Source organism: Myxine glutinosa, chromosome 4 (assembly GCF_964187855.1).
Source record: "Myxine glutinosa chromosome 4, kmMyxGlut1.1, whole genome shotgun sequence".
NCBI classification, from domain to species: Eukaryota; Metazoa; Chordata; class Myxini; order Myxiniformes; family Myxinidae; genus Myxine; species Myxine glutinosa.
Genome location: NC_136264.1, coordinates 210,945,873 through 210,968,747, shown reverse-complemented (window position 1 = coordinate 210,968,747; position 22,875 = coordinate 210,945,873). Strand labels below are relative to the sequence as shown.

Genomic DNA, 22,875 nt, shown 5'->3' with positions numbered 1-22,875 from the left:
TGTTTTTAATGCAAAACAAAGGTACAGTGCCTTCAGAAAGTATTCACAACCCTTGACTTTTTAACGTTTTGCTGTATTACAGCTTGAATTTAAAATGCATATTATGGAGATTGTGTTTGTCACTGATCTACACATAATACCCCAATATTGTCCAAGTGGAATTGTTGTTTTTTTTGTTTTTTACTAAATAATAAAAAATGAAAAGCTGAAATGTCTCGAGTCAATAAGTATTCAACCCCTTTGCTATGACACTCCAAATTGAGCTCAGGTGCATCCAATTTCCTTTGATCATCCTTGAGATGTCTCCACAACTTGATTGGAGTCCACCTGTGGCCATTTCAATTGATTGTACATGATTTATAAAGAAACACTCCTTTCTATACAAGGTTCCACAGTTGACAGTGCATGTCAGAGCAAAAACTCTACCCTGAAGTCCAAGGAACTGTCCGTAGAACTCTGAGATAGAATTGTGAAGTGGCATATATCTGGGGAAGGGTATAAACCAATTTCTAGTGATGAAAGTACCCAAGAACACAGTGAGTTCCATCATCAGGCAATGAAAAGAATATGGAACTACCCAGACTTCCTAGAACTGGCCGTCTGACCAAACTGAGCAACCGGGAAAGAAGGATCTTGTTCAAGGAGGTTACCAAGAACCCAATGACCACTTTGACAGAACTACAGAGTTCCTTGGCCAAGATGGGAGAACCTGCCAGAAGGACAACGGTCTCTGCAGCATTTCACAAATCTAGTCTTTTGGGGAGAGTGGCCAGATGGAAGCCACTCCTGAGAATAAGGCACATGACAGCACACCTGGAGTTTGCAAAAAGGCATGTGAAAGACTGAGAGCATGAGGCAAAAGATTCTGTGGTCTCATGCGACAAAAATTAAACACTTTGGCCTGAATGTTAAGCGCTATGTCTGGTGGAAACTGAGCACAGCTCATCACGCATCTAACACCATCCCTACCATGGAGCCTGGTGGTGGCAGCATCATACTATGGGAATGCTTTTCAGCGGCAGGGACTGGTTGACTTGTAGAGATAGAGGTAACAATGAATAGAGCCAAATGCAGGTAAATCCGTGAGGAGAACCTACTTCAGAGTATAAAAGACCTTAGACTGCGGCGAAGATTTACGTTCCAAGAGAACAATGACCCCAAGCATACAGCCAAAGCAACACTGGAATGGCTTCAGAAAAAGAACGTGAAAGTCATTGAGTGGCAAAGCCAAATCCCAAACTTGAATCCCATTGAGAATCTGTGGAAAGACTTGAAGATTGCAGTTCAGCAACGCTCCCCATCCAACTTGACAGAGCTTGAGCAAATCTACAAGGAAGAATGGGGGAAACTCCACAAATCCAGATGTGCAAAGCTGATACAGACATAGTCAAGAAGACTCAAACCTGTAATCGCTGGCAAAGGTGCTTCTACGAAGTATTGACTCAAGAGGTTGGATACTTATGTAAATAAGATATTTCAGCTTTTCATTTTTAATTATTTTGTAAAGATTTCTTTCAAAAAACAATTCCACTTTGACATTATATGGGGTATTATGTGTAGATCAGTGACAAAAAAAATCTCAATTTATTTCATTTTCAATTCAGGCTGTAACACAACAAAATGTGAAAAAAGTCAATGGGTGTGAATACTTTCTGAGGGCACTGTACAGCAAAATGAAGTGCGCAGGATAAGGGTGTATTGGCTTTATTGTGTGAGATTTTGTGCTAAACCAACAAAATTCTACCTTATTGGTGTAGAAATACTTCTACTTGATATGGTTGGTACATGAGGACAAACCTACACGTGCATGTGGAACGATTTGTAAGCAATATTTGAGTTTTCACATTGAACTCGATCAAGTTTTCCAAATATGATTGTGGGGTTGTAGGAAGGAGATTGAAGGACGTGTGCTGCTTGGAGGGTCGGAGTTTCGGGAAGCGGTCGCACGGGAAACCGCTCACGTGACGGAGCAGCATGAGTGCCGTGAGCAGCACAGTCGGAATGAGGTACAAGTGCTGAAGCTGCAATTACAGGATCTGGAAAACGAGTTTCGTGCTGCCCTCACTATCGAAGGAAATCGTTTTTCTAAGGCGAGTGCTTTCCATGAACCTTGTGGGACTTTGTTTTTGTATATGAAGCAATGAATGATACATATACAACAATAAATATGAAGCATAAAAGGAACACTGTTCGGTCTACCCCATGTAGCTTGTGTGTATGTTGTCTGCACATTAGATGCACTTCCTTTTCTTTGCTTGTACTTTGTAATCAAGACCTGTAATAATATGCGTGCGATGTTACTTGTACCTGTTCTTTGTACATACAGCTGAAGGAAGCAGTTGAGGGGGTTAAACAAGAGCTTGTTCAGGAACAGGGAGAGGTGCTGGAAGCACAGCAGAAGGAGCGATGCGTGGCCACCATGGTGCAAGAGCTCACCACATTGGTGAGGGAGCAAAAGGTTCGAATTGCTGAGATCAACGGTGTCAGGCAGCATGTACAGATGCTCCTAAAGGTACTCTTTTAATTCACAATTAAGAAATGACAAAAGAGTAATTCCACACAATTTGCAACACGAGGGCGAAATATTAAAAATGAATGGCAAAGAGAGTGGATAGGTTGAGGGATCAAGGTAGGAGGAAACGAGGTAGACCATGGTTAAGATGGGAAGATTACGTGAGGAGGGACATCAGTAAGGTGGAGGTGGATGGAGAGTGCAGAGGGATGGCTGAAGACAGGGGGAAGTGGAGGAGTATTGTGGTCGAGGCAGGGCAGGAGCTTGGTGCCATTGCACCTCATCTGTTATAAAATGGAAGAAAAGGGGAAGAAGATTCTGCTTGAAAATGTCTAACGTTGTCACTTAGAGGCACATGACACATTTTGGGGGTGATGGAGCAGGTCATTTGTTGCACTCAACAGTGTGGTGGTGTATACATTACGTACGACCCAAAGTTAAAGGTTATATTCTAACTTCGATTTCTTGTGTGTTTTGTGTAGAGATGTTTCTTGTGCTTTTGTCCATTGTCAAATGATTATATTCTGCAATTTGCTGAGAGCTCTTCAGAATTTTCAAAGGCAACAACCCCTTATGGGAAGTGTGTGAACTCAGCATTTTAAGATTCGCTGTTGCACTTTCGTTACTCACAATTGAGAAATGCCTTGTTTGAATGAAGCAAATGTTAAATATACATCTTGGCAATGTTAAACACATGCTTCTGTGCTTTGGTCCAAACATCAAAGTACATGGTCATGAAAAGCCATGAAAAGCTTCTTCGAGCAAAATGCTTGTACCTTGACTCTAAGAGCAAATAGCATGCTCTTTCAATACGCTGATTGTTTCTCTGTGATGCAACACCTTTCTATCATCATCATCATGAACAACGAAAGTTTGTAAAAGATGCAAACATAAGGATAATGCTTTCGACATGTGTTTTGCCTGAAGACCAAAGCATGTGCTGAAGTTTATTCGTGTCCCTAACGCTAAAATGCAGTATTACAACGTACGCTTACTGTTTCGGCCCTCATGAAGCATCATCAGTAAGAAAAGGTCAGTTTAAAACAGAGTTAAACATCAACTTCCATACTGCTTGGCACCACGTTAACGTATGCCGAACCAGCAATTGAAATTGAGGGGAATACATCATTTGCATAACCCTACACGTCAAACATCATTTGCATCAGCTTGGATCCATCAATCGATAGAAGGAACAATATTGTAACAGCCGTGGGACCAGTACGGGGAGCCCGGTTTGTGTTCCGCGGGTCATGTCAAGTCGACCACAACCACCAGCTAAGACCACAACTACAGACTTTTTCAATGCAGATTCGCCCCATATATCAGTTCCCGTGGTGAGGCTAAATGCAGACTTCTTCACTGCAGATTCGCCCCATATATCAGTTCCCGTGGTGAGGCTAAATGCAGACTTCTTCACTGCAGATTCGCCCCATATATCGGTTCCCGTGGTGAGGCTAAATGCAGACTTCTTCACTGCACATTCGCCCCATATATCATTTCCCGTAGTGAGGCTAAATGCAGACTTCTTCACTGCAGATTCGCCCCATATATCAGCTCCCGTGGTGAGGCTAAATGCAGACATCTTCAATGCAGATTCGCCCCATATGTCAGTTTCCGTGGTGAGGCTAAATGCAGACTTCTTCAATGCAGATTCACCCTGTATATCAGCTCCCTTGGTGAGGCTAAATGCAGACTTCTTCAATGCAGATTCACCCCATATCGTGGTGAGGCTAAATGCAGACTTCATCAATGCAGATTCGCCCCGTATATCAGTTTCTGTGGTGAGGATAAATGCAGACTTCTTCACTGCAGATTCGCCCAATATATCAGTTCCCGTGGTGAGGCTAAATGCAGACGTCTTCAATGCAGATTCGCCCCGTATATCAGTTTCTGTGGTGAGGATAAATGCAGACTTCTTCAATGCAGATTCGCCCCATATATCAGTTCCCGTGGTGAGGCTAAATGCAGACTTCTTCACTGCAGATTCACCCTGTATAATGTATATCAGCTCCCTAAATGCAGAGGCTAAATGCAGTCTTCATCAATGCAGATTCGCCCCATATATCGGCTCCCATGGTGAGGCTAAATACAGACTTCTTCAATGCAGATTTGCCCCCGTATATCGGCTCCCGTGGTGAAGCTAAATGCAGACTTCTTCACTGCAGATTCGCCCCATATATCAGTTCCCGTGGTGAGGCTAAATGCAGACTTCTTAAATGCAGAATCGCCCTGTATATCGGCTCCTGTGATGAGGCTAATGTCTGGCTATTTCAACACAGATTTGCCACACCTGCACATTCTTATGGCTTGAGTTTCAAAGCTCTCATGTGCACTTTGAAAAGACATGTAAACAGAGGAAAATAATATTAAATACGTACAGCCAGAGGTTTGAATCGGTGAGGACAAAACAGTCTGGTAGGGAAAACAAACATCTCACTTTACATATGCAACGCATATCCATTGCACAAATAGTATGTCACGCTTATCTAAACAGATGATAAGAAATAACTATTGCTCTACTAGTTTTATTAACCCTTAAAGATCATTCCCACAACTCTGTAAAGAATGACAGCACATTAGATTGTCATGGCACAACCAAGCTAATATTTCTGTCCACAGGACTGAAGCCCAGCTTCAAAATTTTGACCATCATGTGCGCTTCATCCCTGAATAACAAGGCACACAACACACAACATGCATTTTAAGGCCATTTTCCCTGCTAGAGCGGGGGTTAGCCTGAATAACAAGGCACAATCTTTTATATTTACTCTACTGATAGCTGATAGGGGGAGGGTCTGGTTGTGGTTGCAGGTTACATTGAGACTGGCCACAACTGTCCGAGCAGATGTTCCCGACCAATAGGGATTTAATGCACTCTACCTCAATCATTCTCCTTTTGTTTTTGTTTTTTACCTCGTGCTTGTTTTTACAATTCCGGCTTCCGGTCCCTCGAGCGACGGGGCTTGCTTCGATCTCTCCACGGCATCAAAGTTTGAGTGTTTTCCCGTTCGTTTCTTTGTCAAATTTCCGCTGGGTATTTTGTTGTGTATGTGTTATTGTGTGTTTCTATTTGGTTTTGGTTTTGTAGTTGTTGTAAATTTGTGTGTAATTAGTCGTTTCTTTGTTCGCGCCTCGTGCGGCCTGGTGTCTCGTGCGGCCTCCTCGTCTCGACTTGTGCCCCGCCCCCTATATCTCGTTTTTCTTCCGCCTCTGCTCCTGCTTTCTCAAATCCACGTTCTCACTTAGAGACTTTTCCCAGATTGTTTTTCATGGTTTTGTTTAAATATTATTTAAATATGTTTAAACCGCAGCCGTGATGCTGACGCCGCCCCCCCCCCCCCCCCACCCCCTAGAATTTCCATGTTTTAAACGTTTCCCAGTGTGTACCCTGGATAAGAATAGGTACGCCATATCCCTGCGTGTCGTAAGAGGCGACTAAGAGGGTTGGCGTCAGGAAGGGCATCCGGCTATAAAAAAAAAACATTGCCTCAAAAAGAGAACCATGACAATTACAACTACAGATGGGCAGGGTACAGCCCGAAGTGGAGATCGGTTTCTGAGGTTTGGGACATGGAATGTAGGGACAATGACAGGGAGATCAGGAGAAGTGGTGGAAGTATTGGTCAGAAGAAGAGTAGACATATGTTGTGTGCAAGAGACGAGATGGAAGGGAAGTGGTGTGAGAATGGTGAAGGGTAGGCAGGGACAGAAATACAAGTTTGTGTGGCAAGGGTGCCCGGAGGGCGTGAATGGTGTTGGTGTCCTGTTTTCTGAGGAGTTTGTAGACAGTGTGGTGAGTGTGACTAGAGTGAGTGATAGGTTGATAATGGTGAAAATGATGATTGGAAAGCTCTTGGTGAACGTCATCTCGGGATATGCTCCGCAGGTTGGTCGAAGCGATGAAGAGAAGGACAAGTTCTGGTGTGCGATAGAGAAGCTGATGGAAAACGTGAAAGATGAGGAAGTTGTTGTGGTAGGAGGAGACCTAAATGGACATGTGGGAAGGAGTATGGATGGTTTTGACGGAGTTCATGGGGGTTACGGATATGGTGTGAGAAATGGAGAAGGTGAAAGGATTTTGGAGTTTGCTGATGGAGCTGATTTGTTGATTTGTAATACTCAGTTCCAGAAAGAGGATAATAAGCTTGTTACATACACGTCAGGTGGGTCGACAACAACCGTTGACTACCTGATGGTGCGTAGGCGAGATAGGGGGCACCTCCGGGACACAAAGGTGATCCCGGGGGAGGAGGCTGTTTCACAGCACCACTTGGTTGTCTGCGACATAAGGGTGAAGGGTGCGAGGAGAGCTCGGCGGGTGAAGTACCAACCGAGAATGAAGGTGTAGAGGTTAAAAGAGGTGCCAGTAAGGGAGGCATTAAAAGAGAGGCTGAGTAGGGTCGAGGATGATGTGGTTGAGCTTGAAAGTGGTTGGATGTCAATGAAAGCTTGTCTGTTGGGAGCCGTTGGTGAGGTATGTGGATGGACAAAAGGACCACCGAGGCACTCGGAAACATGGTGGTGGGATGATGAAGTTGGAAAGAGGATTGACGAGAAGAGGAAGAAGTTCAAGGAGTGGCAGAAGGCGAAGGGTACGGGAGCAGAAACAGCAGAGCATGAAAGTTATAAGGCAGCCAGGAAGGCTGCAAAGAAAGAGGTGGCAAAGGCGCAGGAGGCATGCAGGAAAATGTTCGGAGAACGCTTGGATTCGGAAGAGGGTCAGAAAGCAGTATTCAGGATTGCAAAGCAGATAGCGAAAGAGAGGTGTGATGTGATGGGGGTGAGTTGCTTGAAGGATGAAGTGGGACAAATCGTTGTCGACCCAGATGGAATTAAAGGAAGATGGAAAAGATATATGGAAATGCTGTTGAATACAGAGAATGAATGGGATGGCAACATAGAGAGTAGCCCAGTTTTAGGACCGGCAGATAAGATAACTGAGAAGGAAGTTGAGGAAGCGATAAAAGCAATGAAGGGTAGAAAAGCGGGAGGGCCGACGGGAGTTGTGGGAGATATGTTGAAGGCAGCAGGAAGTTGGGGTGTGAAGAGAATGACACAGATCTTTAATCTGGTGGTGAAAGAAGGCCGCATTCCAGTGGATTGGGAACTGAGTACCCTCGTCCCTCGATACAAGGGGAAAGGTGACCCTCTGGAGTGTGGCTCGTACCGAGCGATAAAGTTATTGGAGCATGGAATGAAGGTATTGGAAAGGGTGTTGGAGAGAAGGATAAGGAAGAAAGTGAAGATCGATGAAATGCAGTTTGGATTCATGCCAGGAAGAGGAACGACAGACGCGCTTTTCATTGTGAGACAGTTGCAGGAGAAGTACATGGAGAAGAGGAAGAAGTTGTTTCTTGGGTTTGTTGATCTGGAGAAAGCATTCGATCGGGTTCCACGCAAAGTATTGACATGGGCATTGAGGAAGTTAGGAGTGGAGGAATGGTTGATCAGAGTAGTGATGGCAATGTACAAAAGAGCGCGCACAGCTGTAAGGACGAAGGACGGGAACAGTGGTGAGTTTGAGGTGAAGGTGGGAGTGCATCAGGGGTCGGTACTAAGTCCACTACTATTTGTAGCTGTGATGGAGGTGCTGGCTCAGAACATAAAGGAGGGTTTACCGTGGGAGTTGTTGTATGCAGATGATCTGGTGTTGATTGCGGAAAGTATGGATGGACTGAAGGAAAAGATGAACACGTGGAAGGAATGTATGGAGACAAAAGGTCTGAAGGTGAATATCGGAAAGACAAAGGTGATGGCAAGTGGTAAAGCATGTGGTGAGGTGGAAAGAACTGGGAAGTGGCCCTGTGCTGTATGTAGGAAGGGTGTCGGAGTGAACTCCATTCAATGTACAATGTGCGCTGAGTGGGTTCATCAAAAATGTAGTGGTCTGAGAGGGTCATTAACCAATGTGGCAGCTACATTCAAATGTAAAGTGTGCACAGAGAGAGCTGCAGATGGAGGAAATGTTGTATTGAGTTGGATCTTGGAGACGGCGTGAAGCTGGAAGGTGTGAAAACATTTTGCTACCTCGGAGACATGCTGAATGGAGAAGGTGGATCAGACTCGGCAACGGTTGCTCGAGTGAGATGTGCATGGAAGAAGTTTCGGGAATTGAGTGGCGTGCTGATGATGAGGGGAGTGTCGTTGAAGTTGAAGGGAAAGGTGTATGCTGCATGTGTGAGAAGTGTTATGATTTATGGGAGCGAGACATGGGTAATGAACGTAGAGCAGCAACGAAGGTTGGAAAGGGTGGAAATGCGAATGGTTCGACGGATGTGCAGAGTATCGTTGAGAGAGAGAGGAAGACAAATGATGAATTGCGAAAGATGATGGGAATAGAGCCTGTGATTGATGCTGTGAAGAGGAACAGGTTGAGATGGTTTGGTCATGTGTTGAGGAAGGATGAAAGTGACTGGTTGAGAAGAGTGATGGAAATGAATGTAGAAGGAAGTAGAAGACGGGGAAGACCGAGAAAGACTTGGCTAAAGATGGTGGAAGAAGAAATGCGGGCAAGGGGGTTAACAAGGAGAGTTGCAGAAAATAGGGCAAAATGGAGAAGATTGTAATGGGGACCGCAAGGCTAACCCCCGCTCTAGCAGGGAAAATGGCCTTTAAAATGCATGTGGTTGTGTGTTGTTGTTTTTACCTCGTGCAAGCAAAGCCAAATGCGGGGATAAGCAGTTGGTTCATTTTTCTGTCCGTCTCTTTGTCCGTCTGTTTACAAACGTGAGTTTATGATCGAGGAACAACTTGATATCAATTGAATATTATATTTTGAACACTAATCAGAACAGTAATCAGAAAACGAACCTGTGGTTTGACAGTACTTAGGCTTTGAATTTGTCCCGATCATGCATGCACAGGGAGGAGTGAAACAACAAATTTTTAGTCTGTCTGCCTGTGTGGCAGTCAAGCAAAATTGAAATTGTTCCAAACGGGAAAATTGCTGTTTTAAGGACATCATAAGGACACAAACAACAGGCATGGAGAACTAATATAACATCTTAAATAAGGTGGTGCATAAGACATAGCATCAACGGTGGTGAACTCCTGGAATTTTTTTCTACGACCTTTAAAGTATGTTATTATACATATTTATTGTTTTGTTTTGTTTTTTAATTTAGAATATTTTACTTTAATATAGTCCCCTACCCAGAGGGGACTATAGATTTACTCTCCATCTACCCGGCCCACCTGTGGTTTTCTGCACTTTTTCTTATAGCCTTTAACGTATTCAACTGAAACTTGCTACATGGCTTTATTATGATAAATTACAGAACAAGTTTGAGTTTTGGGGTGTTTCGTCAATTTTCCATGGAGTTGTGGCCTTTTTTGACTTAGAAAATATCACATATTATACATGGGTCAGTTTTCCAGACTTTTCCCCCTTACGCTTTAACATATTGAACTGAAACTTGGTAGAGGACATCGGACATGTATTGCAAAGCAATTCTCCCTCTTGTTTAAATTGAATTATATACTTGAACACTGTGTAACATAAATCACCTTTTTGACACTCCCAAAACCCTTCCATTTAGCAGTACATGGACAAAATTTTACGGCATTTTACGTTATCGCGACCAATCAAATTTGCCGCTCATTGACCCCGCTCATGTCCTTGTTTCTCACAGCACGCGGTAATGTGTTCTATGAACTCTCTAGTTTTTAAAGGTTTTTAATTACTTTTTATGTTTCTGAAAATCAATTTCATTCCCATTCTGTTATTAACATAGGTTTCATGTCAGCATGTCATTGTACCTAACCTGCTTCGACACATGGCAAGTATTTATTTTGTTCCTGTTACATGATGTTCCTCACCATATATTCAAAATGTTTACATTAAGGCATGTTTTTTAAATTATGATGAATTTACAACACTGGTTATTTTTCCATTTGATAACTCTGTGTGTTTATTTTAGTCATCAGCCGTTTACTTTTGTTCATTCAATTTGTTTGTTTTGTTTTCCTGAAATTGTGCATTATTTCCTCTTCAATATTCAAAATTGAATTCTTTTCTTGCCGTTTGGTGTGTTTTATCGTGCTTAATGAATTTTGTTCTCTGGTGTCTGTCAGAAGCTCCTCAAGCCTCGGCTTATGTCTCTCTGTCTCTTCACCAGAGGTTTACATTCTAACTGTAGCTCTGTACATGTATGATTGTACTCAGAACAAGCACGATGCTCTGCAAATGATGCGTGAAGATTTGACTCAAAAAAATGGACAAAGTGAGAGTCTGAGGCAGGAGAAGAAACAACTTTTGGCACAGCTGAGCGCCCAGGAGTCGCTGATTGAGGGATTGCGTTCGGAGAAAAGGATCTGGGGTCATGAACTAGCTCAGCAAGGTGTGGAGATGCAAACTTTGATGATTACATCAATAAATTATTTATATAAATAGATTATATAATAAATAGATTATATAAATACAACAAACAAGATGATTTGCTAAATACATTTTTTTTGCTGTTGTTTCAATGCCATTAGTCGAGGATTAATGATTTGATTTGATTTTTTTTAAATTGTGTTTGGCAGGAGCAGCTTTGGCACAAGACCGTGGTCGACTGGAAGTACAGATTGAGAAGCTGCAGTTTGAGCTGGCAGCCTTAACTGAGCAAAGTGAGATGGACAATGATTCCCTCAAAATAAAAAACAAGATTGTTGATGATCAAACTGCAACGATAAAGAAACTGAAAGAGGTTTGTTGGATGAATCTATCTATAATTCCAGTAATCTCTGTGTGTGTGTGTGTGTGTGTGTGTGTGTGTGTGTGTGTGTGTGTGTGTGTGTGTGTGTGTGTGTGTGTATGTCTGTGTGTTTGTCTGTGACCGCTGTTTCTCGACAACCACGGGTCCGATATACTTGAAACTTGCCAGGTATATTGCTGGGGACCCGAGGATGTGCCTTTTCAAGGTTTCATATTAATCGGACAAGTAGTTACCGAGCTATGTCCAAAAAACGATTCAACCAATCAGAGAGCAGCGAGTTATCACGTGTGCCGAACGTGCCGAACAGACTCTGCCTCGGACGGCACATTTGAGAGCGTATTCATTTATTTCACGTTGGCAAACTATGTTGGCGTTAAACTATGTTTTAAAACTAATTAAAACTAATTTGCGATTCTTTCGCTTTCCTGCGCGTTTGTGCACACTATGGCGATTTCTTTACCAAACTCCGCAAGCCGTTCGCTTTGGACCAAACCATTTCATGTAAATAGAGGGGGGGATTGTCACCGTACTCGCAAGCCGTTCGCTTTGGACCAAACCATTCCATGTAAATAGAGGGGGGGGATTGTCACCGTACTCACAAGCCGTTCGCTTTGGACCAAACCATTCCATGTAAATAGAGGGGGGGGATTGTCACCGTACTCGCAAGCCGTTCGCTTTGGACCAAACCATTTCATGTAAATAGAGGGGGGGGATATAATTTTAGATATATATATATAGTACGGGCATGCCCTAGTTGAATAACAAATTTACGTTTTAGTGTTTTAGAGAAGCTTGAAGATGTGTCTACTGCGGTAGTTAGCCCCTCCCACGCAGCGAGAGATGGGGGTGTGTGGTGTATGTGTTGTTTGTGTCTGGGCCATACCGTTTTTACCATTGAGCTGTCATCAAATTTTGAATAAAGCTATTATGAGATTATGAAGAAGATAAATTAATAACTTGGTCAAAGGTCAGCGTCACATAGAATCGTCTATTTTCATCCGATTGACCTGAAATTTTAAGAATTTGTATATTGGGTCACTGAATTGATTCACCAACCAAAATCTAGAAGCTGATTGTTTTGTTTTTTTAGATTAAAAGGTCAAAGGTCAAGGCTGCATAAAATCGTCACTTTTTATTTTGTATTCAAAAAATAGAAGCTTTTGATGTGTTCGCCAATGGTTGGTGGAACAAGCCACAACCGCCTGAGTCGTAACGCGTCATCATTCGATGTGTCTTTGTTTGGTCACTGTGACAACGCTCTTGGAAACACTGCATTGCTTGGATAGTCTCCCTTGTGAAGGCTCTTGTCTCAAACACTCAGTTGTACCGATTATCTTTTGAATAAAACATATTTTGACCACTTTGCTGTCGTAAATGCCGGTCAATCAGTGGTTTTTACAAAGTCAATCAGCTCTGCAAAAAGTGGGGAAACAATTTCTTACAAAGTCATCATTTTTGCTAACGAGTGACCACAGCAATTAATTCAATTCATTTTTTATTCGGGTAATTGTGTACAATGTTCTCTTTGGTTAAATTTTCAATTAATTTAAATGCAGCTAGTTAATAGTTGTCTTGTTCAGCCTTGGCCCTTCATTAGTACCCACTGGCCCATCATGGCTGCACCACCTTGAACTTTCTTTGTTAATAATACATCTTTCCAAAGATGCACCACAACTGAAGCCGTTTGAACGGATTAAATCTCTGCATATTGCTGTTGTCACCTCCTTGAATCTGTGCACTATCCTGAGAACACATTTCTTTGTTACCTTCACTCCTGTTTGTTTGTCTGTTTGTCTATCTGTGAGCAGGACATCTCAAAAAGCTATGGACGGATTCAGACAAAACTTTGTGGACTCGTTGGGTGTTTGACAAGGATGACTTGATTAGATTTTGGTGAAGATCCGGATCCGGATACTCGATTTTTAAAAGTGATTCATCGCCTTTGAGAGATGGTGCCAAAAACGATATATAGTACGATATCTCAAAAAGTTGTGGATGAATTTGGACGAAACTTGGTGTATAAGTTGGGTAGGTGACAGGAACAAGCAGATTCGATTTTGGTTCAGGCCTAGATGCAGGCCCAGCCTATTAGTGGGGTACAAAACATAAGCTGTTCAGCCTGGCAGACTGAACTTCATGTATGTATTGTATGTGCCGTTCTTGGTGCTATCTGCAATCATATTCTCCCTGACTTGGAAGTTCTCTGTGTACTTTCTTTGAACAATTTATTTTGCAACAAAGCTTCGTTCATGTTGCCATGGCGTTTTACAAAATGCTAAAAGTCTGTCCTTTCTCGATCTTCACGTTCTATCCCTCATTTACAGAAATTGTGATTCTCTTCTCATCTTCTCAGCACTGTTTCTCACGGATCTCGACAACCCCCCATATAATTCCCTTTGTTCTTAGAATTGATGATTCAGTTTTGCTGCTGTTCCATTTGTTGTTCATTTTATTTTTGATTTCTAATGTAGTCGACGTAAATGAAGGTACAACAATGAAACCCTGCCTAGCCTTTGGTATCACCTGCAGTACTTTGTTTATTGGATTATATTGTTGTTGGCCCGTGTTGGACTTGGTCCACAACGGGGCCTTATGTATTGTGGCTTGTCCATCCATCCGTCCGTCTGAGCATGCGTGCGTGCATCCGCAACCATTTCTTGGAGATGTATGGACCGATTTTGTTCATACCTGGCAGAAAGACAATACACGATGATATACAAATGCACATCATTTTATTTCGCGATGCAATCAAATATGGCCGATCGGCGGCCATTTTACTTGTAAAAAAACCCAAAGTTGAACACGTCCTCAACCATTTCTCGGTCATACATCTACCGCTGTTGTTCAAATTTGGCACACGGATAATGAATGATGACGTACATATGCACGTCTTTTTCTCTCGAGATCAGATCCAAGATAGCCGACTGTCGGCCATTTTATTGCTTAAACATGTCCCCAACTATTTATCGAACATGCATGGTTCAATTTTGTTCAAACTTGGCACAAGCAAACTACATGACTGCATACACGTGCGCCTCACTTTATTTTGCCGCCTGATCAAAGACGGCCGACTGGTAGACTGCCGTCCATTTTAGTTGGAAACACCCAATATTGAAGACGTCCTCAACTATTTCTCAAACATGCATTTACTGATGTTGTTCAAATTTGGCACACAGATAATGACTGACGGGTTACATATGCACATCACGTTTTTTCCAGATCAGATCCAAGATGGCCGACTGGCGGACATTTTGTTACTTAAATGTGTCCGTATCCATTTCTCTGACATGCATGGACCGATTTTCTTCAATCTTTGCACAAAGACAATACATGAGCATACATATGCAGAAGATTTTGTTTTGTAATCCGACCAAAGATGGACGACTGATGGCCTTTAACTCAATACAGCAAAATTACTAAAACAATGAGGCTATGACATTTTATGTCTTCTTCTTCTTGTTGTTTATTTATCCTTTTTGTTGTGTGGCATATTTAACAGGAAGTGAAAGACAACAATGAACGGTTGCGATGTTTGCGTGAAGAGGAACTCGAAGCTCGGACGAGTCTGCAGCAGCAACTCAACGAGGAGGCCGCAGCCGTTTCTGACCTTGAGGAGCAGCTGTTCCGGTTGTCCGAAAGGAAAGAGCAACTCAAGTTTGAGCTGCAAGATGCACGCGCACAGATCGATGAATCCAACAGTGTGCACAGGTCTGCTAATGCGTTTCTAGATTGATTGGTTGGAGATCTTGTGTAATGGAGGTTTTCCCGTTGTTGTTGTTGTTGTTGTTTTTCCACACACAAATGTTCATGCTGGGGAAAAAAACGAAAACAAAGAAAAACAAAATATATACACGAAGTGGCAGGATGAATGAAAGGTTAACATTCTGACTGGTGGGTTGTGAAGATTGAACTGACATGGGATAGAAAGATGAAAGCTAGCTTGTACAATGGCTGAAACGAAATGAATTTTTTTTTATTGCACATTAAGTAATCTTTTCCAAAGGTGCTTATAGCATTTATTTTACAGTTGTGAATAAAAATATTTGTTCTGAAGTAAAACAAAAATGCTTTTGAGGCTGTCTAGGCCAAAGATGTAATGGAAGCAGGCCTGTTCCTGTGTGCAAGTAAACAACTTCTGAAGTATGAACTATGCATAAAATTGCATGATATAGAGTGCCTTTCCTTAAAGAATAGTAATTTGGTTCCAGTTTTACTTCTGCTCCTGTCATTGTCACCATAAGCCACTACAAAATCCCTCACACCCCCAGGAGGGAGAGCATTGCAGTTACATGAGCCAAGACAAGAAAATGCTCACAAAACCGTCGAAGGTCTCTCGTCACATTAACATAGAACTATCTCCAAACTGATGGGTTTCAAAGGAAGAAACAACTGCAGTTGGAATGGCTGCAGAATCTCTTCTTTGAGGAAAGGCATTTCATTATCCATATTCGTGTGATGTAAAACTAATGAAGGGTTTTCAAAGTGAAATGTGGGCTACCTCTTGCTGGGTTGTGTTTTCCATGGTGGTGCCAGTGCTGCGAGCCGTGATTGGGAAGGCAAAGCCAGACTTCTGGCACAACTGGAGCAGAAAGTGAAGCAGATGAAGGACAACTTTGATGCTCGTGAACTGAAGTTGGTTCAGGAACGTGAACAAGAAGTGGATGCGCGGAGGTAATAATGGCTCGGGTGTCTCCAGAAAGGTGCCAAGGAAAGGGCTCCCATATTTCACCCTCTCCGCAATATACTTACTTTGCCCCACTACTAACCCCAAATTCATGTGCTCTGCAAGCGTCTAAATGATTAACTAATGAGAAATAAGATTCCCATTGATATCAGGTTTGAAAACTAGTTTTACTTGTGAAGGATAGTGCAATTCTGTGAGGGCAGACAGGTAGAACAATGTATGGAATCAACAACGTTGATTATATAGTATGTTGACGGCCATGGGAAGCTTGCGGTAGGATAAAATGACGTTCCGGGTGTCGACCTTTTATCAAAGTAAAAGAGGGAACCAGGGTAGGAGCAGAAGTTGATATTGTGTGGGGGTGAGTCCGAGGTGCGTCAAGGGAATGCCAGGGATCAGGGTGCACGAGAGGTGGGAATGATTACTTTGGAAACTGGTACCTCACAAAAAGGAGCGGCAATGTTCAAGGGTTAAAAGTCGAGGGGACTAGGACTGGGGAAAAAACAAACAAGCAAAAAAGGGGAAGAGAAAAGAGATGAGAAGTTAACTAAAAAAACCAAATAAAAAGGAGAGAGAACAAAGGGAAGAAAATGTGGAGAGAATATTTAAAGGGAAGATAAGAGAGGAAAGGAAAGGAAAAGGAGGAGACTCGGACAGATAAAACGAAGTATAATAAAATGGGAAAAACAGAGTTGGAAAAAGATTTAAAAGTTGTAAAAAATAAGAGGCCAAGAATGAAAGGCCCTCTTTAATCCCATGGGGTTGGGTGGCAGTGGGAAATTTGCCAATCTTGAAGATTAGGCTTTGTTCTTCACATGTCACTGTCCTTCGTGCTGAAATGGGCAAAACTACTGGGGATTGCCAGATCACTGAACATGTGTCCAGGAAGTTTTAAGTGTCGAGCAACTGGATTGGAGAGATCTATGTTGTTGATTTGTTTGTACATTGAGCATGTGTTCACGGAAGTGATCGCCCAGTCTCCTTTCGGTCTCACTGAGACAAATCGTGCAAAGTACATGATCAAAGTGCAAATCAAAATGGTCCATGACCTGAACACTGATTTTGGGTCCTGAGATTGAAGTGGTTGTTTTGACGAAAGGCAGGTCTTTCAGTAACTCTGTGAATACTTACACATTCCTGGTGTTGGGTTATAGAGGGTAATTGTCCTGTTACCAAGGAATTTCACAAATTTCTGTCCCATTTGAAAGCGATGAGAGGCGGTTGTGGGAGAATTGAGGCGATTTCAGGATCATTCTCTAAAAGCTTGATGTTCCTCTGGATGATGTCCTTGACGTCAAGGTTGATCGTATGGTAGATCATTTTGAACGGAATCGTTTCTTCGTTTTTTTTTTTCTTAGAAGGTTGTGAAGCCGTCTATCTCTTGGTGTTGCGAGCACGCTTCAGTGCACCGGCCACAATGGGGAGTGGGAAAGGCATGCTCGGTGAAGCAGTTGCACATCTCATTTGATTTGGATTTAAAGTCGGTATTCTTGCTGCACATACGACGAAGCCTGAGGAACTGTGAATATGGAATAGAACCTGGTTAGGAGGATGAATATAGCAGGTCGATGTTTGATGCTCTTCAAGTGGTGGCGATGAGGTTGCGAGCAGTCGGTGGGTGTTCCTATGCAGAAATCCAATTTTTCATTGTTCCCTTGACAGACTTTTGGTTCTTCACAGATCGGGCAATATGTCTGTTTTTTGTCTTGAAGAAAAAATCCACCGTCAGAAAATTCCTGCTGGATTTCCTGTTTGTAATGGTCCATGTGTCAAACTACTCTTCACCGCCTTTATCGGCCAGTTTGATGACAATGTCCTCCCGTTTCCGGAAACATTCAAGTGCATTCCATTTTCCTTTGGTGTGGTTTGAAAGGTTGATACTTTATTTAAAGGTGTTTTAAATGTTGAGGTGGCATTTTATGACAAACATACCGAAGTACACTGGCCCTTTGTGGTGGGAAGATGGCCAATTCGATTTCTGAATGTTGAGCCAATCAAATTAAATCTCTTGTCGGTTGGTCAGGAGTATCCTGTGTCTTGTGGAAGAAAACCTTGAGATCAAGCTTGTGGAGAAATTGTTCTTATTTCATTCTCAGGAAAAAAAAATTCCATACTTTTTGACATGTTTCGGCTTTCACTGAAGACTGTTTTTTTTGGCCTCAGAAAGAAGTAAGTTGTCTGGAATTGTTAGAACTGTATATTGTGAGGTTCTTCAGGTGTAACAGTGAGGAGAGGACTAATGAACAGATTAAAGGTCCACAGAATTGTTAGAATCAGAAATTCTGATTCTAACAACAGAATGAGAAATCAGAATCAGAGAATCAGAAATTAATTTTATTTTGATGAGATGACATTGATTTGTAAGTACACTTGGTCCCCGGTTAACATCATGGTTACGTTCTTGAAAACACGACCTTCTGTGAAACGATATTAAATGGATCAATTTATCTCACAATAATGAATGTACATGGGATATGGGGGGATTCCTTCATTCACATAATTAAATGCATCACATTTTAGTAAATTCACACACTTTTCATTATTTATATATTCTGTATTGTACATTGTAATACAGCACATGGAGTCCCCAGTTTACGACCCTCCGTTCATACTAACATTGTACTTATAATCATGTTTCATCTTTCAAACTCGATCCATTCACACAAACACAGCGCTAAGTGCTAAATGCAGGAAATCGGCCCTCAAGAGTTAATTATCCATTCACACCATAATTCACACCTCGTTACCACGGACTTCACTTCACCACTCTTCCGCCATTTCATGCGTGCGTCGTATTCTCCCCATGTGACACGAGAGAAAGCATTCTCCCCACGGGACATAATATTAATAGCGTTATGTTTATGAGGGGGGAGGAGGGGGCGGTGGGTGGAGAGGTTAGAGATTACCTTGGAAGAGATAGAACTGTATAGAGTAGCATGGTCTGTGTGCGAGGAGGTAGCCAGTCTCGATGTAATAAGCAGGGACACGTCAGCGGATTGTCTGTTTTAATGTGCCCCATATGGAGGGTGGTGCTTTGTAATAGAGAGCGAGGGATTAAGTGAAGTACATGTGCGTACAAACCTCCCCGTAAACCTCTACCGGGTGCACCGTGTGGCAATAGGACAGCTCTGTTGAGTTGTAAGAGCGAGGCGGATCATGGGACTCCGCCAGGCAAGTTGAGAGGGTGGGGGGGGAGCTATGATCGCTCAGGGAAGGGGTGGAGCCCAATGCCTCGAGGGGCTGAGGGTTGTCAAGGGAGACAAGGGAGGAGCTGACAAAGGTAAAGAGGGTTGCACCAATTCTGAGGAGAAGAGAGAGAGGAGATGATAATGGCGGGCAGAGATTACGAGAGATCTGAGGAGAAGGGGGCGGAGCCTGTATCGGGCAGGTTTGGTGCACTGGGGAGATCGCTGTTTGTGAGGGGAAATGAGGGAGATCTGAGGAGAATTGGGAGTGAGGAGAGCTTGAAGGAGGTCGTCCTGCCTGCCTGTGTTCATCTGCCTGCTGCCTGTTAATCATCCTACTCGTCTCCTCATTACCTCTTTGTGGTTCTGCTGTCTCATCATCCTGCCCATCACCTGCTCCGTGCCCATCCTGCCCTCCCCCACTACCATCAGAGAGACAAATTAAACCAGAATGTATCAATTGAATGCAGGTTTATTAGCAACAACGATGAACAATCAATCTGCAAGACAAAGAAAGCGATGGTAGATATTAGAATAAGATAATAGATACAGAATATGCAAATAACAATGCGCAGTATTTCACAAGATGAGAACGCAATAGAGAACAGCACCATACAAGAGTTGTCTACAAATCACCCCGTTTCATCCTTTTCCCTGTCTGTGCTTGTGTCCTGTGTGAGGTGCCTTAGATTCCTTTAGATTTATTTTACCTCATTGTTTACCTCATTGTATATACAGTGCCTTCAGAAAGTATTCACACCCCTTGACTTTTTCACATTTTGTTGTGTTGCAGCCTGAATTTACAATGGATTTGATTGTTTTTTTTGTTTGTTACTGATCTACACAAAATACCCCATAATGTCAGAGTATAATTTTTAAAAATAATTTTTAAAAATAATTAAGAATGAAACACAGAAATATCTAATTTGCATAAGTATTCAACCCCCTGAGTCAATACCTCATTGAAGTGCCTTTGAAAGTGATTCCAGCTTCGAGTCTTCTTGACTATGTATCAGCTTTGCACATCTGGATTTGGGGAGTTTCTCCCATTCTTCCTCACAGATTTGCTCACGCTCTGTCAAGTTGGATGGGGAATGTTGGTGAACAGCAATCTTCAAGTCTTTCCACAGATTCTCAATGGGATTCAAGTCTGGGCTTTAGCTGGGCCACTCAAGGACTTTTAGGTTCTTGGTCTGAAGCCATTCCAGTGTTGCTTTGGGTGCATGTTTGGAGTCATTTTCCTGTCGAACATAAATCTTCGCCGCAGTCTAAGGTCTTTGGCACTCTGAAGCAGGTTCTCCTCAAGGATTTGCCTATATTTGGTTCCATTCATTATTCCCTCTATCTTTACAAGTCTCCCAGTCACTGCCACTGAAAAGCATTCCCATAGCATGACACTGCCACCACCATGTTTCACGGAAGGATGGTGTTGGATGCGTGATGGGTTGTGCTTCGTTTCCGCCAGACGTAGCGCTTTGCATTCAGACCAAAGAGTTTCATTTTCATCTCATTGGACCACAAAATGTTTTGCCTCATGCTCTGAGTCTTTCACGTGCCTTTTTGCAAACTCCAGGTGTGCTGTCATGTGCTTCTTTCTCAGGAGTGGCTTATGTTAGGCCACTCTCCCATAAAGCCGAGATTTGTAAAGTGCTGCTGAGATTGTTGGCCTTCCAGCAGGTTCTCCCATCTCAGTTAAGGAACTCTGTAGTTCTGTCAGGGTTGTCATTCGATTATTGTCAGAGTTACCCTGACCACGGTCCTTCTTGCCTGGTTGCTCAGTTTGGTCGGATGGCCAGCTCTAGTAAGAGTCTGCGTAGTTCCATATTCTTTCCATTTCCTAATGATGGAGCTCATTGTGCTCTTGGGAAATTTTAGTTCCCTTCTCCAGATCTATATCTCCTCATAATTCTATCTCGGATTTGTATGAACAGTTCCTTGGACTTCTTGGTATAGTTTCTGCTCTGCCCTCCCCTTCCTCCACTCCCCCTGCTCTCCCCTTCCCCTCCTTTCTCTCCCTCCCCCCTCCCTTTCTCTCTCTCTCATACCGCTCCCATTCTCTCTCTCATACCGCTCCCCTTCCTCTCTTCGCTCTTTCTTCCCATTCCCCTCCTCTCTCTCTCCACTTTCTCCTCTCCTCTCTCTCCCTCCTCCTCCCCGACCCCCCTCCCCACCTCTCTCTCTCTCTCTCCACCCTCTCTAAATATTCCCATCAGTGAAGTGACTCTGCGTTGCCTTTGCTAGTCCGGAATAAACAGCCCCCACCTCGCTTCGCTCAACATCACAAACTAGGGTTAGGTTATTTTGAACATTTCTCATCAGAAATAAACTACATACATGTGTAGTACATTCCTAAATGAAATAACATTTTGAAATAAAATGAATATAAATTTCAATAAGAGAACACTCACCCATTGATGGGTGTGGAGCCGTGCAGGTTGTTTTAGAGGTGAGGTGAGGTGGGGTGGAGCGATGAGTGGTGGTGGAGTTATTGAGACAGCCCACGTGTCTCCCGATATCAACCGCTCATTTTCCGACATCAAAACTATTTGTAACCTCAAATTTAATTTCTAATCTAATTGTTTTTATTATTTTCTTACTACTGGACTCACTTTGATCACTTATTGAGCGTTTTGGACTCATCTTCAAACAACATCAAAATGGCATGATACAACAATTCAGCGTCTACATCGCCTCGACGACTACGTGACACAAAGTAGTTTGCTATGACCTGCTGGCAAATGACATAATAGTAAATGTTGCGACATTAAAAGGATGCAAGTCCCTATTGCATCAGCGACATTATAATGAAACGACGTTAACTGAATCATCGTTAGTGAGGAATGACTGTATAGGCAATTGAAGACGTTTGCTGCGAATACGTTTTGCAGAGACCTTGCACAGAAAGTTGAAGATGCGGAGCGAACGTTCCAGCAACAGCTCGAAGCGTCTGCTTCAAAGCATCGGGTGGAGCTTCAGCACCAGGAGGGCGCTTTGCGGAAGGAGATTGAAGATGCCTATAAGCGGGTTTGTTGTGTTCAGTTGTAGCTGCACTCTTGTTTTTCGTGATTACATTGCATTGCAGCGTGATTTTAAACAATTCGATGTTAACGTGAACTCACTGAAGTGTACCCGTTGTGTTACCGAACTCACGACCTTTAACCCTTTCTGGGAAAGACCTTGTAATGTCATGAAACTAGCACGTTCTGCCGTTCAGGATTTTTATTTTTAACTCGACGATTGTTCTTCTGGTGCTTGTTACCAAAACACCCCACCATGATCATTTGAACAATTCTTGTTTGCACGTTGTGTCATACTGCGGTGATGCCTCTATTATGAAGGACGAGCAGGAGTACCTGGCGTTGCCGGGCAGGGAGGGGGGAGGGAGGAGGCAGGAGAGTGAGGGGTGAGGAAGGGAGTGGGGACACGGGTGCGAGGGGTGAGTGAGGGAAAAGATATACTACATATGCATCTTTGGGGTGGGGGTGAGGGGGGGGTGGGATGGCTTTGACAGGCCCCTCTGTTTTGGGGGAAGGGGGGAGTGAAGGAGGAATAATTTGCCTGTGCAAAGAGTGCTTTAACCTCAGTGTTGCCCAGGTAAAAAAAAGAAATTGTAATACCCTTTAACCTCAGTGTTGCCCAGGTAAAAAAAAGAAATTGTAATACCCTTTAACCTCAGTGTTGCCCAGGTAAAAAAAGGAAATTGTAATACCCTTTAACCTCAGTGTTGCCCAGGTAAAAAAAAAAGGAAATTGTAATACCCTCTAACCTCAGTGTTGCCCAGGTAAAAAAAAGGAA

General features: G+C 42.9%; 1 protein-coding gene across 1 annotated transcript in view; it reads left to right on the top strand.

Moving 5' to 3' along the window:
* The window catches only part of LRRCC1 (leucine rich repeat and coiled-coil centrosomal protein 1), an 88,318-nt gene that overhangs the window by 63,130 nt on the left and 2,313 nt on the right, over positions 1-22,875 (top strand). Inside the window, exons 12-18 of the mRNA XM_068114747.2 lie at positions 1,889-2,090; positions 2,327-2,512; positions 10,677-10,851; positions 11,039-11,202; positions 14,711-14,919; positions 15,745-15,882; positions 21,969-22,104. Coding sequence (XP_067970848.2) covers positions 1,889-2,090; positions 2,327-2,512; positions 10,677-10,851; positions 11,039-11,202; positions 14,711-14,919; positions 15,745-15,882; positions 21,969-22,104 — 1,210 coding nt within the window. The remainder of the gene's footprint in view (positions 1-1,888; positions 2,091-2,326; positions 2,513-10,676; positions 10,852-11,038; positions 11,203-14,710; positions 14,920-15,744; positions 15,883-21,968; positions 22,105-22,875) is intronic.